Source organism: Lissotriton helveticus, chromosome 10, assembly GCF_964261635.1.
Source record: "Lissotriton helveticus chromosome 10, aLisHel1.1, whole genome shotgun sequence".
Lineage (NCBI taxonomy): Eukaryota > Metazoa > Chordata > Amphibia > Caudata > Salamandridae > Lissotriton > Lissotriton helveticus.
In genome coordinates this window covers 896177662-896191805 of record NC_136071.1, presented here as the reverse complement: position 1 = coordinate 896191805, position 14144 = coordinate 896177662, and the positions used below count along the sequence as shown (strand labels likewise).

At 43.5% G+C, this 14144-nt stretch overlaps 1 protein-coding gene across 1 annotated transcript in view; it reads left to right on the top strand.

The window, feature by feature from the left end:
- Nucleotides 1-14144, top strand: part of LANCL2 (LanC like glutathione S-transferase 2) — a 282523-nt gene that overhangs the window by 178015 nt on the left and 90364 nt on the right. Inside the window, exon 5 of the mRNA XM_078663538.1 lies at nucleotides 10790-10936. Coding sequence (XP_078519664.1) covers nucleotides 10790-10936 — 147 coding nt within the window. The remainder of the gene's footprint in view (nucleotides 1-10789; nucleotides 10937-14144) is intronic.

The following is a 14144-nucleotide window of genomic DNA, read 5'->3' as shown; positions in this document are numbered from 1 at the left end:
ATGGGGTTATCTAGAGAAATCTCATTGTCAGATTTAAGGTGCTCATAATAGTACTAACCTTGCATGGCACCAGACATTTAGGGTCTAGTGAAGGTGAGACCTGCCCCATTCACAGACACTAATGAGCATCCTTTCGTAGGGCCGCATATAGATTTCTTGGGGGTAGATGAAAGGAACAACTGATAATGTAGAAGCTGAGCAGATTTTCTTAGAGAGTCAGGTTACATATTAAACAGAGAAACAAATACATGCCTTTCCCTCTGCTTACTTATCTGCTGAGAGTTATCCCATATTCTCACAAGGAATCAGTCGCCTTCCTTAAAAGGGACTGGAGGTATGCTTTGGATGTTCGGGCTGGACTGTTCCCATGAGGCACAGGGCCAAGACTGATTTGCAAATGGTCATGTCTGAACTGGGGTGGCTTGGTGAGCAAAATAACGATGGATTAAACCCAGATCTGTGATTGGGGGTGAATGTTTTGCCATTGTGCAACATTCCGTCCATCATCTTGTGTGTTTTGAGTTTTCACCCTATGTGGGAAGGGTATGCCCAGACGTGGGTCCCGTGCTCACTAAGCCACTGGAGTCAAGCTATCCTGGCTGAAGACGGCTGATAGCCAGAAACCGGTCCTAGGATGCTTGATTCCGGTCCAGGGAAGACATGACTTGGCAGTTCGGGCTGGACTGTTCCCATGAGGCACAGGGCCAAGTCTGATTTGCATATGGTCATGTCTGAACTGGGGTGGTTTAGTGAGCAAAATAACGATGGATTAAACCCAGATCTGTGACTGGGGGTGAATGTTTTGCCATTGTGCAACATTCCGTCCATCATCTTGTAAGATGTTACGAGGATTGACCAGCCAAGTAATCGGTGTACTGACAAAGCCAATAGGCTTATGTTTTTTAAAAGTGCACGTGCACTTGCACACAAACACATGAACGCCATAATAACATTGAAATAGATAATACATTGATGTACATATATGAAGAGAGCAATACACCTTCAGATACCCATGCACACAAAGTCCAGAACACCTGTAAACACCCATGCGCACAGGTCAGCAGACAAACCGGCACTACATGCATAATGCACCTCAGTTGCCTCAGATATTAATGCATGTCAATTAATAAAACCAGAGATTAATTTAATAAACAAAATGACCCCACAATGACAAAAATCCAATAAATGGAACCTGAGATATGAGTTTTTAAAGTGGAACCGAAGATGTGAATTTTAGAATTGTTAAAGTTTTTTTTTTAAATATATTTTTATAATTTTCAAACATTGAAAGTCACATAATTTGGTTAGTCAACAATACAGCCATTTGTCAAGCACGTTCATAACATCAAAAGAATAATTCAGTCACAGTAGTTCCAGAGATTGCGCCATATTCTGCTGCAGTTCCAATACCACAGTTGGGGAAAGAAACAGTTCCCCCGATAATCATTCCACTTGCCCCATTTTCTTGTCCCATTTCTTGGGGCACCCTCCTGATTTAAAAACCTCCTTTTCGTCTATCATGCACTTGTCTAATTCCCTTGCCCATACCCGATGAGATGGCCTTTCTGCAACTCCCCATTTCTTGGCGATTTCATGTTTCACTAGAGTATAGCCCAATGTGGTCAGTTGTTGTTCCACCTCCGTGAGGTCAGTACCTTCCCATATATTAAGTAGGCCAAGTTGTGGTGTAAGCGTGAGTGCCTTCCCAAGTGCCTCCCGGATGTGCGTTGTGCCCCTTCCCATAGAGGTCGTATAATCGGACAGTCTCAGATAGTATGAAAAAAGGTTGCTTCCTGGTGGCAGCCACGAAGGAAAACGTGTTCAATCTCAAACCAATTTTCGCTAGTTTAATCCCAGTGAGATAGGATCTGTGCAAAAATTTTTGTTGGATCAGGCAGAAACGGAGAGTAATAGCCGCCTCCCTCGGGGACATCAATGCCGCTTGCCAGTCCTCATCGTCATTGGGCCCTAAGTCTTTCTGCCATTTTTCTCCTAGTATGCGGAATGGGTCTGGTAAGTTGCTACACAATTTCCTGTATGTTAACGATATGGATTTATTTAAAATGGGTTCATCCAGTAGCCGATCTTCGAATGGGGACGACTCCGGTATCTTACTCATGTCTGGAAGTGCTGTAGTCCTGTAGTGAGGGCGTGTCGGATCTGCAAGTTTAGGAAAATTTCCCCTCGGGCTAGTTCGTATTTCTCCCTTAATTCCCCGAATTTAAGGATTTTACCAGGTCCCTATAGTGTAAATTTCTATGGTGTCCCACTTATCAAACCCAGGCTGATTACATAGTAGTCCTAGTTGCTGGGTGAACCATAATGGTGTGGCTTGGGTCATCACATTCGTCCACCGAGGCGATTAGCCGCCTGGTGCCATATCGCTATTGTGTGGGCCGTTGGGCTGCTGTACCTTCTATTTCGGGCCTTCGTGTATAGCGCCCCCATATATCCCTCTTTGCCCATCTGATATATATCCAACATGTAGGCCGGATACATCGGGGAACGATCTACCCAGTGGTTTACCACTACTAACTGTGAGGCCCAATAGTAGAGTCTCACATCAGGAAGGGCGATCCCCCCCGGTGAGCCTCCGTTCTATGGTAGCGTACTGACCTCACATTCCACACTTAAGAAATAGGCGTCCGGAACCATGTTCGGATAATTTTAAAGGATATAGAGAAAGCGTGAAAGTGCTAAGATATTAAACAGGGCAGCTTGGACCAGTAAAGATAGAGGCACGGATCTCCAGTGTTTGACGTCATTTTGCAACCTGTCCAAAGGCCGCTAGGTTTTGATCATAGAAGAGTTTGGGATCCAGGGTTATAAAAACTCTGAGGTATCGAAACCCGTCCATGGCCACTTCTACTTTGCATCCCGGGGGGAGGCGTGGAATGGACGAATGGTACCGACCTACTCCAGTTGATCACATACCGAGAGTATTTCCCAAAGTTCGTAAAAATATTTAAAATTATGTGTAGGGACTTATATGGGGATGCGAGATATAGCAGGATATCATCGGCATAGAGCGATATTCGGTCATCCTGCCCTTCTGCCCAGTTTAACCCTCTCAGCATTACATCCCCTCTCACCCAGGATGCCAGTGGTTCCAGCATCAAGGAGAAAATATGGGGGGATATGGGGCAGCCCTGTCTGGTGCCTCTCTTCAGCTTGAATATTCTGGACATATGATTATTAATCCGTACTTGATCCCGCAGATCCGTGTATAACAGTTTTACCCAACCCAAAAATTTGAGGCCAAATCCCAGGTGTCTCAGGACTTAGAACAGAGACGGCCATTTGATAGAGTCAAATGCCATGGAGACGCCTAGGGATAGCACCACTGCATCTTCCTCTATGTACTTTTGTCACACTAAAACATTGTGAAGACGACGTTTATTTAGCGCCGAAATCCTCCCTGGCATGAAGGCAGATTGGTCGGGGGTAAATCAAGGATGGAATCACCGGGATCAAACATGATGCCAGCAATTTCACACGGATTTTCGCTTCATCGTTAATTAAAGAAATCGGCCTGTAAGAGCCGCAGTCACGGGCGGGTTTCCCCCGGCTTACGGATAACTGCTATAGAGGCCAGCCGTTGATCTTCTGGCAAGACCCTTTTATCGTAGCTTTCGTCATACAAGGCCCCAGATGTGGCGCAGTGTAGGATGCGACCGTTTTCAGAAATTCAATTGGTATCCCATTCGGTCCCATTGCCTTCCCTGACTGAATAGTGTTAATGGCCCTTTGAATTTCATCATCGGTAAGCTCTTCTTCTAGAGAATCTCTGTCTTCTTCTGAGAGTGTAGGCAAATGAATGTCCACAAGCAGTTGACGGGAGTCCTCTGATGTGTATGTTTTTGATGTAGTGTATATCTTTTCTAAATGGTCTGCAAATGGGTTTGCTATATCTTATGGGTTTGAGATCTGTTTAGTTCCATTGTGGGTCAATCTGGGCACTCATCTCTCCCCCGGCTCCCTTTTCTCCAGCCAAGCTAACAGTTTTCCAACCCTGTCCCACATTTCATACAGCTAGTGTTGAGTATATAAAAGTTTGGGCTTCATGTGTTCCTGCACTATAGTCCTATATTTGAACTGTTTAATAGTAAGTTGGTGTATAGCTGTATCTGTGGGAGATCTAATGCTATCTTCTGCCAGCTGTTGGAGTTCGCTTTACAAATTGTGAAATCTGTTGCTGCCATTTTTTACTATAGCCCACTTTTAGCGTCAGTGCCTGCCCCTTCAGTACTGCCTTAAAGGCCTCCCATATGGTCTGTGCTGAGTCTACTGACCCAACATTTTCTTTGAAGTAATTAACGGTCTGTGTGAGCAGATTTGCCATGACATCTGGGATTTTAAGCAGCCATGGACTAAGGACTATGGAGGCCCGTGGACGTTGGCTGAAGTATGTAAGTTCGACCCACACCAGAGAGTGATCAGAGATGTCTTTCGGTAGAGCATGAGGATTGCGGAAGTGACCGATATCTACTGAATGCGTCAAAAAATAGTTAGTGCGGGACATGCTCTTGTGTGCGTTAGAGTAGTAAGTGTATTGTTTCTCATCTGGCTGTAGAGATCGCTATATGTCCGTAAGGCCCATGGCCTGCGTGTACTCAGCCATACGTGTAGGGAGTCGTGCTTGAGGTTGTTGTGGATATCTATCCCTTTAGTCTTCCATTGCTATATTAAAATCGTCCCCAAAATCAGGGTGCCCACGGGAAGGTCCACTATAATTTTACCCAGGGCTACCAGTGCTTCTTTACCTGGTGTGGTGCCTGCGGGAGGTACGCCGAGACTTCATTTCCCTTCCCATTGCGCCTCTAGAACTGCAAATCTGCCCCCTGGATCAGCCCACGTACGTGTTGGTGTAAGTGGCAGACTCTTCCTAACCAGGATACCCGTCCCTCGGGATACTGTGTGAGAGCTTTGCATTTATTACCTACTAAGTGCGTTTCTTGCAGCAACACGAGATCAAGGGCTTGTCTTTTAAGGTAGTGTTGCACTATACCTCGTTTGATTTTGTCCCCATCCTATTCATGTTCCATGGGACTGTCGCCTGGGTGGGGGATAGATGTGCGGCAATGCCCGCTGCTTGCGAGCTTCAGGGGTGTCCACGCTCAGAGCGCCAATTCACAGGACCTGGCAGGCCTCCAAAGCCAGGGCCTCCGTTTTCACATGTCGCGGCTCAACACACTCCTGCACGCCGCTCTGAGCCTCTTTCTGCAGGACTGGCTGTTTGAGGGTCTTCTCTCGGTCGGCATATCCACCCAACCACTTCATCTTTAGCCCCGTAAGAGAGCTGGGAAAGCCAAGGGGTCCCTGTGTAGATCACGGCGTCTTCTCCATGTCACATTAGACCTCCGCCATGTTTTTCGGCATTCCAGTCACGGCAGTCTGGTTCCACTTCTTTTGCCGTTTCGCGAGAGGTTTCTTAGCAACACTCATCGCTGCTGAAGTCAGGGGCTGGGGTTCCACCTCATTGTTGGCCACGCCCCCCTAGTTTTAAAGTTTTAAATGTGATTAGCGCCAATAAAGGATAAGTGCCAATTGAGAAAGTTTTCAGTCTGACCAAGATGGAGCGCGGTCCGATAAAAGGGACGGATGCATGCCATTGGTACAGTTACCTTCGGACATTGACAATTTCCAGTGACAGGAGAGAATGGGCTAGCTTGGAGTGATGGGTGATCGAAGTTGACACATTCTGACATCAAGAGAGAGCCTTGGCGAAACTGTTGATTTAGGCAGGAAATGCTCCAGCTCTACAAGTTCAAGATTTTGCGCCCCGGAGGTCCCTGGTATTGATCGGGTCTAGGCCTGTCAAAAGGGGTTATTTTGACAGTGGAAGTTGCAGTTTTAAAATTGCATAGACACACTACACTAGTAGGCCTGCAGTCATGTTTTGCGTGGTTACGTTTGTGGCGGCACAATGCATGCTGCACTCCCCTAGTGACATTTAACTAACCGGCCCTAGGTGCACTTTGTATTATATACTAGGATCTTGCAAGTAAATTAAATTTGCCAACTAGGAGAAGTGTCAATTTTGACACGTTTGAAGTGTCAGAGTTCATGCACCGGGGCCTAGTTAGTAGAGTGTCAGAGTCAAAAGACCAGCTGCATCAGTCAAAAAATGTTGGCATTTTCCTGCAGGCTTGAGCCAGATCGGGTTCAAAACACCATATTTTTTATCGAACTCTGAGGGGTGGGGGCATCTATCTGAGTCCAAAGCCTGGGAGGTTAGCCTTTATGGTAAATTCTTCTATTGTGAAACACATGTCCAGCTGGACCTCTCACTCTCCTATCAACTTCTGAAAGAGCAAGGTTGTAATCTGAACAGTGACAAGCAACCAATCAGACACACATTGCAGACAGACCAGCTTAAAAATACCGTGTGGGAACCACCGGTCCGTTTATTTTTTACTGTGCTGTAGTTTATTCACTCGAAGAGTTACTGAGTTAATGCATGTACTGCAGGCAATCTATTTTCGTTGAAAATGGGTGAATGGCCCCTTGTGTATTTATCACCTTACCACAGCGCTGCATGCTCACTCAGACTGTGAGTGCTGCCCCAGAGATGGAGCTTACCTTACCAGGGTGCTTTTTCAGTTGTTCTACACACAGGGTGTCATGCATGCTACGGCCCATGCTTGTGAGGAGTTTTGAGGCCCAAGACTGCCATCAATAATGCTTGAACTGAGTACTTAATTTGAGCTAGTGGTTTCCGGTGCTCAGCACTGGGACTTAATTGGCAGCACCTGCACTTATGACAGTCTGCCGCATGGTGGGATGTTGGCCTGATGTAGCGCTGACAGTGGATAAAGGAAAAAGGACCGCACCTTTCGATATACAAACTTAGACAATTACTTTTCCAATTAAATGCTTGTTAGGAGGCAAAACCCAATATTGAGTACGTGATTGACAGTTGCAATCATCCAGTCGCTGATGAACGTAGTACAATCACTCTGTTATCGATACTCTAGCCAAAAAGCTGAGCGTGACTTATTTATTGACTGTCTCTTTGTAGAATTAATTTGGTAAATACAACGGTCAGGGTGTATGCACAATGCACTTACTTTTTGTTTTTCCAGAAAGTAAAAGCCAACTCATACGTTCGCAACACCCTAGCGAAATTAACAGATACTGAATGTAATGATGTGATGTAAGTTACGAATTTATGAGGGAGGCGTCCTAGTTTGGAAGGTTAGGGATCTTTCAAAGATATGCAGTTCAGTTACTACTAGGGACTCAAGGAGATGGGAGGCTAGTCTGCATGTATCAATAAAGCAGTTGAGAATTTACTTAGCCTCTGGAATAAATCATTATGTCCCCCTGGACGCCCTGCGTCAGGCTTGGGAGGATGGCGTGGGCAGGGTTTTCCACAACACGGAATGGAAACGCGCCCTGGAATATACCAAAAAAGTATCTAGAAACGCGATATTTAAAAACATACAATTCAACATTCTTCACCGAGCCTATCTCACGCCAGACAAACTACAGCGATACTACCCAGATACGCCGTTTCTTTGCCCGCGATGCAGCATGCCTGCGGCAAACTTTAAACACATGTTCTGGGACTGACCCTCCCTCCACCAATACTGGACCATGATACACCAGACCCTTCACACGCGAGTTGCCCTACCACAAATAGTATCCTGGGAGGTCTGCGCGTTAGGAACCTACCAAAAGAAAAAAATCGGAGAAGCTGCAATGGAAATTTGCCTCCTTTGCCCTTCTTCTAGCAAAACGGGCCATTGCTATGCACTGGAGGGCCCCCAAGGGCCCCCCCAGAAGCACCCTGGATAGGTGCAGTAATCAAATGGGGGGCGGCAGAGGAGGAGCTTTTGCGTGATGAGGAAGTATGGGGCATGCGAAAGAACCCCATCTCTCTAGAGTGGGCACAACTACTCATCCAATTCAAACATGAAACGACCCAGGAAGTCATACCAGAAACAATCTCCCCCACACATCCAAGCCTCCCCACAACATCCCACACAGATACCGGACACCCGTGTCCCCCGCGCATAAGGCGGAGCGGATCAACTATAGACCCCACTCACGATTTAGAGATGCCGACCCCGACGGGGGGCCCTCCCTGCCCCTGGAAACCCCCCCCCCCAACTGTCCCACTGTCCATTTAACTGTCAGGACCTGGCAGCCCCTGCACGCAGTGCCCGCTGACCCCGGCTGGCATGCCACACACGTCCAGCACCACATGTTATACTAGGAAGAGTTTCCCCCACGGTTCTATGTTATTCTTCAAATTGTAGCCCGGCGGTTCCGAGACCGGCGCATATTTCCCTCACCAACATCCATCACGGGATTACAGGTTTATGGCGAAACACATGGGGACGACACTTTCATACACCTCTATTGACACGGGACTTCACGGACGAAGAAGTGTGGGCCCTAGCCGATTACACTTAGATCTGCAAAGTCAGCCGAGATTTGGACCACCTGTCACAAGAAGACCGCTACATGTACTTCATTTCTGTTTTACCATGTAACCCTCTATGTGTGTAATAATGTGTAATCACTTTCTGCCTTACCCCCCCGGGAGGCGTGATATACGAAACCTCAATAAAAAAAATTGAAACAAAAAAATATATATATATTGGCGACGATTTGGAAGAACTGGAAGAAATACCTCACCAGAAATGTCACATCGCAGCACTACCTGAAGTGGTTTTTCGTTTGGAGAGTCGCAGCGCTCTGTGAGTTGGTCTTCGTTTGAAGGGAGCAGCGTCTGTGTCGCGGCAATGTCTGAGGCTGTTTTTGCTTGAAGAGAGCTCTTATCTGTATCCGAGTTGTGGCGCTGTCTCCGAGAGTAAACCACATGCAAGATTGAAGTGCTTGCACTTGGCGATTGAAGACGCGGTTAGTGACAGGTCAGTTGACCCCACCGGAGCATGGTGAGTGTGGTGCTGCACTAATGTAGTGCACGTTTGTCTTAATCGAAGAAAATAATAAAAAGCGGAGACAATTAAGTGCTCATGCGCGTATGTCAATTTCACCAAGTTTCAAGTTCGCGCATGCGTGATGCACATCACACACGTCGGCCATTTTAAAGTCAGGCGTTGTGATCATTGGAGATTTGCGCATTTAATGTCTTAAATGCTGATGCGCACAGCTATATCGACGTTATTTAAGCTCACATAATCAACGTAGCAAAGAATTGGTTATTTAAAACATTATTTAAAACGCTGATATATATACACAGCTCTATTACATGTGTCTCATGTGTGTCTCATATTAAAGGAATTGCAAACAAGTTACTCACATAACGAGTTGGTTATTTAAAACACTGATACACACAGCTTTTTGTCATGTGTAAGTTAAAATATATGAATTCATCAAAAACACAACAAAATAAACAGTAATGTCAACGGAAAGAGATATACCAATAAATATGAATTCTGACATGCATGATGGGGAAAATGATGCAGGGAAAATATTGAGTACTGTTTTTAGGAGGCCATTACCCTTTGATCTCTCAGAACAACATCATGTTGCTCCAAGATGGTGAAAAATGGACCAGGAGGTTTGAACATTTTTGAAATGCAACTTGTAAAAATCATACTGATGAGCAGGCAAAGAATTTGCTACTCAATCTTGTAGGAGATGAAGAAGATAATTTAATAACTACATTTCCAGAGCAAGAATGAAACACATATAAAGAACTCATGAAATGTTTAAGTAATAAATTTGATTCTCGCAGAAACCTAGATTTTGAGAGATATAATTTTAACATGGCATGTCAAAAAGAAGATGAAACAATGAATGATTTTGGTACCAGACTTAAGAAATTGTTAACATTTTGTGAATTTGACAAATTCAGTAATGAAGAAGCAATAAGGCTAAGAATTATAAAGGTTGCAACTCAAAGAAGTTCAGAAAAAAACTCTTGAAGAAAACATATGATCTACAAGAAATGTTGGGCATGCAAGAACTGAACTGTGGGCTGAAAAACCTGCCACGAATATGGAGGAAGGAAGAATAAAAACTTTTGAGCAAGTGAGACAAATGTCACAAAAAGTTATGTTATGTTATGTTAATTAATTTATAGAGCGCGTCTGTTACCCGTGGGTGTCCTGGCGCTATCTGCTATCCTGAGGGAGGGAAAAAAATAATAATAAGTAAACCTTGGAAAAGGAATGGAGACACGTCACAGGGAAAAAAGAATATGCTACAGATGTGAATTTCAGTTTCCTTATCAAAAATTCTGTCCAGCTATGGGACAGCAATGTAAAGAATGTGGGAGATACAACCATTTTGCAAGTGTATGCAAATTTAAGAAAGAAAAAAAAGAAAACTGGACAAATAAGTTACTACTAGGGACTTAAGGAAATGGTCGGCTAGTCTCCATGTATCAATAAAGCAGTTGAGAATTTTCTTAGCGTCTGGAATAAATCATTATATCGAACATCCGGCAATCCATTTTCACAGTTCTTTACTGATGGTTTTCAACCCAACGAATTAAGGTCCTAGCAAATATTTCATGCATTCTTTCTTTTCTCTGTATTTGCTCTGTATGCTATAGATTTAAATTTATATCCACTTTACATTAGTTGTTTTTGATTCCGATTTCAATATTTGTGCATAAATGAAAATATTATCTGCATAATGAACATGATTTACGACCCACTGAAAGTGTAACTCATGTGCTTTCTAATGTGTTAATATCAGATTTTCCTAATTTTAAAGTTATAAATAACATAAAATGTCAAACACTCTAAAATAAAACAGTTGGATATACAATGATTTTACTCATGTATTTATTGTATTTGTCTTATAGTTGGTAGATGCCATTATTGAGTCTGGGAAAACTTTATCTAAGGAGGAGCGTAAGACTGATCGCTGTCCTCTGCTCTACCAGTGGCATAACAAGCAATATGTCGGAGCAGCTCATGGCCTGGCTGGAATTTATTATACGTTAATGCAGGTAAGAATTACTGTATTAATCTTTGCTTAAGTCACTCGTTGCTTTAGACTCAGCATGGTACAATTGCAGTAAAGTGACAATTATCAAATGGAAGCAGACATTTTTACCTTTATGTAAACAAATTAATCATTGGGTCTTTGCAGGGGCGTAACACAGGCCCCTGCAGCCCCCGCGGTGCTGGGGGCCCTCACCCTCCAGGGGGCCCCATCAGCACCGCACTTCTGCTGGGGAGCTCTAAATTGTGTCCGGAGGGGGCCCCTTCACGTACCCTGCAGGGGGGCCCCCTCAAGGTTCGTTACGCCACTGAAACGTATTTTATTTGAAGAACTGACATAAATGCGGTTTAGTTCTCACTGTCAGCTATAGAAATGTACAGCTAAGGAAACTCTATAGTAATGCTTCTGTAAATAGCTGCAAGAGAGAGTAGTTTTAGTTTAATATTGGTGCAATGTATGCCTGGTCGAAAGGAATTTTTTCTCACATGTTCTTAAATCTAGGCCCGTGGTGTTTTAAAATAACCCTCTGCAGTATGGTCCTGTATCGGGGCTCAATGACCTTGATCCATAATGCACTGCGATTTTGATCTGGTGCATTGTGATCTTGGTCCGGGTCTTTGTGGCTTTGGGCCGTTGCTCTATTACACTTTGATTGACAGTGGTGCTTGGGAGCCGCGGCCCGTGCAGGTAAGAGCAGGGGGAAGAAGGGGGAGTAGGGGGATTTCAAAGGACGATGAAGAGGGAAAATGAAATAAATAATTTGTTTTCCCTCGTCATCGTCCGTCGAACTCCCCAACCCGGCACCACCGCCAAACTGCTCTCACCTTCACGGGCGGTGGCTGCAGTGCTCGGTATTATGTGGACACTGTATGACAGACTAGCAGTGTGTGGTCTTCATATAATGTTGTGAAGTGGCAGTACTTTGACGACGAGCCAGCATGATGCGATTATAGTTCATTATTATCCAATCTTGGCCCAAAAATCTATGGCCATGGCCCCGCTTTTTGTGATCTTAGTTCATCATTGTGTGATCTTAAGTGTGATCTTCAGCTTGTGTTGTGTCATTTTGAACCAACGCTATATGAACTTCCATTGCTGACTGATCTTTCTTGACCTAGCACGGTTATTTATTACTTTTTGGGATTGGCACACTGAGCATGCACGATTGGTGCGGAAATAAAGGCGCTCGTTCTTGTTTGCCCAGCCTATCTATAAACCCTTCTGCTTTACTTCTACTAACATGCTCTGTAGCCGGAGTGCCAAACTCCTCCATTCACCTACTTTATCTATAATTCTATCAATAGTAATACTCCTTATTTGCACTATCAGCACGGAAGCTTCTTATAAGTTTATTTTTCTCCTTTCTGAGGTGGAAAGCTTTTTGTAAAGTTTTTTGCTTTCTTGTTGGTTGTTTCCATTTCCTGAAATCTTTTGATGTTTGTGAATCTAATCATTAAGCTAATGATGTACTTTTACAGTTGTCTTTATTTTTATTTTTGCCAAAAATAACATGCTAAAGATTTTTTTAGTTTTGGCCGTCGAAGGACCAAATGAGATTTCAGTCTGCTTCGGTTGTTTAGGGTTGGCATTTTCCAAATTGCTGTGTTTGACAATAGTGAAACAGCATCGTAGAGGAAAACTATTTATGGCTGAATATAACCCAGGCCCATAAGATGTCTTTCCGAAGGAGGAAGTAGACTTTTTAGATATACCTTCCCATTTTCTTTGCTGTAGACTGAATAATAGTTTACATGGCATTTTCTTTTTCTTTGTTGCCCATATCTATGAGTGAGCAGTAAAGGAACATCATTTATCGGAAGGAATAACCGCTCCATCTATTGCACCATTTTTTTTCTAGGTCTTGCCTATTGATATTACTTTTAACAGCCTGTTGGTCAAAAGACTAACCGAGCCTTCCCAATGCTTATTATTGGTTGACTTTTTTGTCACTCTAATTTGCTTCCTTTTTATTTGATGGCTTTCCTTCCTCCTATTCCATTTGTACCTCTCTTAGAGCATAACGTCCTTACCATCCTTAGGATTGGATGACTTGTATCATTCCAATGCTCACAATTAGGGTACTATTTTTTTCATTTTCTTCAAGCACTTCATGAGTGTGCATGAGTTTTTTAGCTCTTTCTTTTGTGCTGCTTCCCCTCCCACCCCAAAATACTCACTCCATCCCACGTGGTCCATTTCACTCCCTCATCCTTCGTGTGCTCTGCCCCTCGTGTCCTGCTTCTAATGTTCGCAGGTAAAGAGCCTACAAGGGATATGTTATATATAGCATTTCAATTAATTAATGTGACTTAGTCTTAATAGGCTTTCTTGACTTGCCTTTAACAACAATGTTTGTGTCACAGAAACACTTAGCGATTATTTCCACATGTATTGATCTTATACAGACATAGAATACCATAGAGACACAGGTGTATGTATTCAAAAGAGTTTTATATTATCACAAAATAGATTTCTTTATGGCGGGTACAAAATCATTACATTGCACAATGAAACCGGAAGTTTAAACCATGTACAAATCAATATTCTTCCTGGTTACAATTGTGAACACCTTTTCTGAATTGATTATACAATGATAAAAAGAAAGGGGTGCGATTGTCGACGTTTCGGTCTAATTTTGTTTTTTGTCCACTAGACCATCTTCAGGACTGTTAATAAAAATGGTTTACCCTTCAAAGTATATGGAGATAGAATTTTTAATCCAAGCAAATTAGATGAGTATCGACCATATATGTCGTATATGGTGATGATGAAAGACCGGTTTCAAGTGATCTGCTCTTTGGTGAAACTCATCCAGATGTATTTGACCTACTTGACGCATAACGGATGCTGCTTTTAATAAATTGCACATTCTATTCCTCAAAGGTTTCCTCGGTGGCTTAAAATATTAGTACCACAAGGCTTTTCGATACACTATCCTGACTTCTAGTTGGCCGTGAATTTCTCTCACTGACCCTAAAAAATAATCACCATAAACGACATATTTGGTCAATACTGATAAAGCGTGAAAGGGAAGCTACATCAGCATAATAAAATAATCAGTAGTCTTGCATGTTCTCTGGGTTTTAGGATCAACCTTAGTGGAAATCCATGAGAAACATCACCCCTAACCGCTAGAAAATCAATAGAAGTGCTCGCGTCCTTGTCAACTGAAAGCCTAGTGACTCTACCAGAGTTTGAATTGGTAGGGTGAT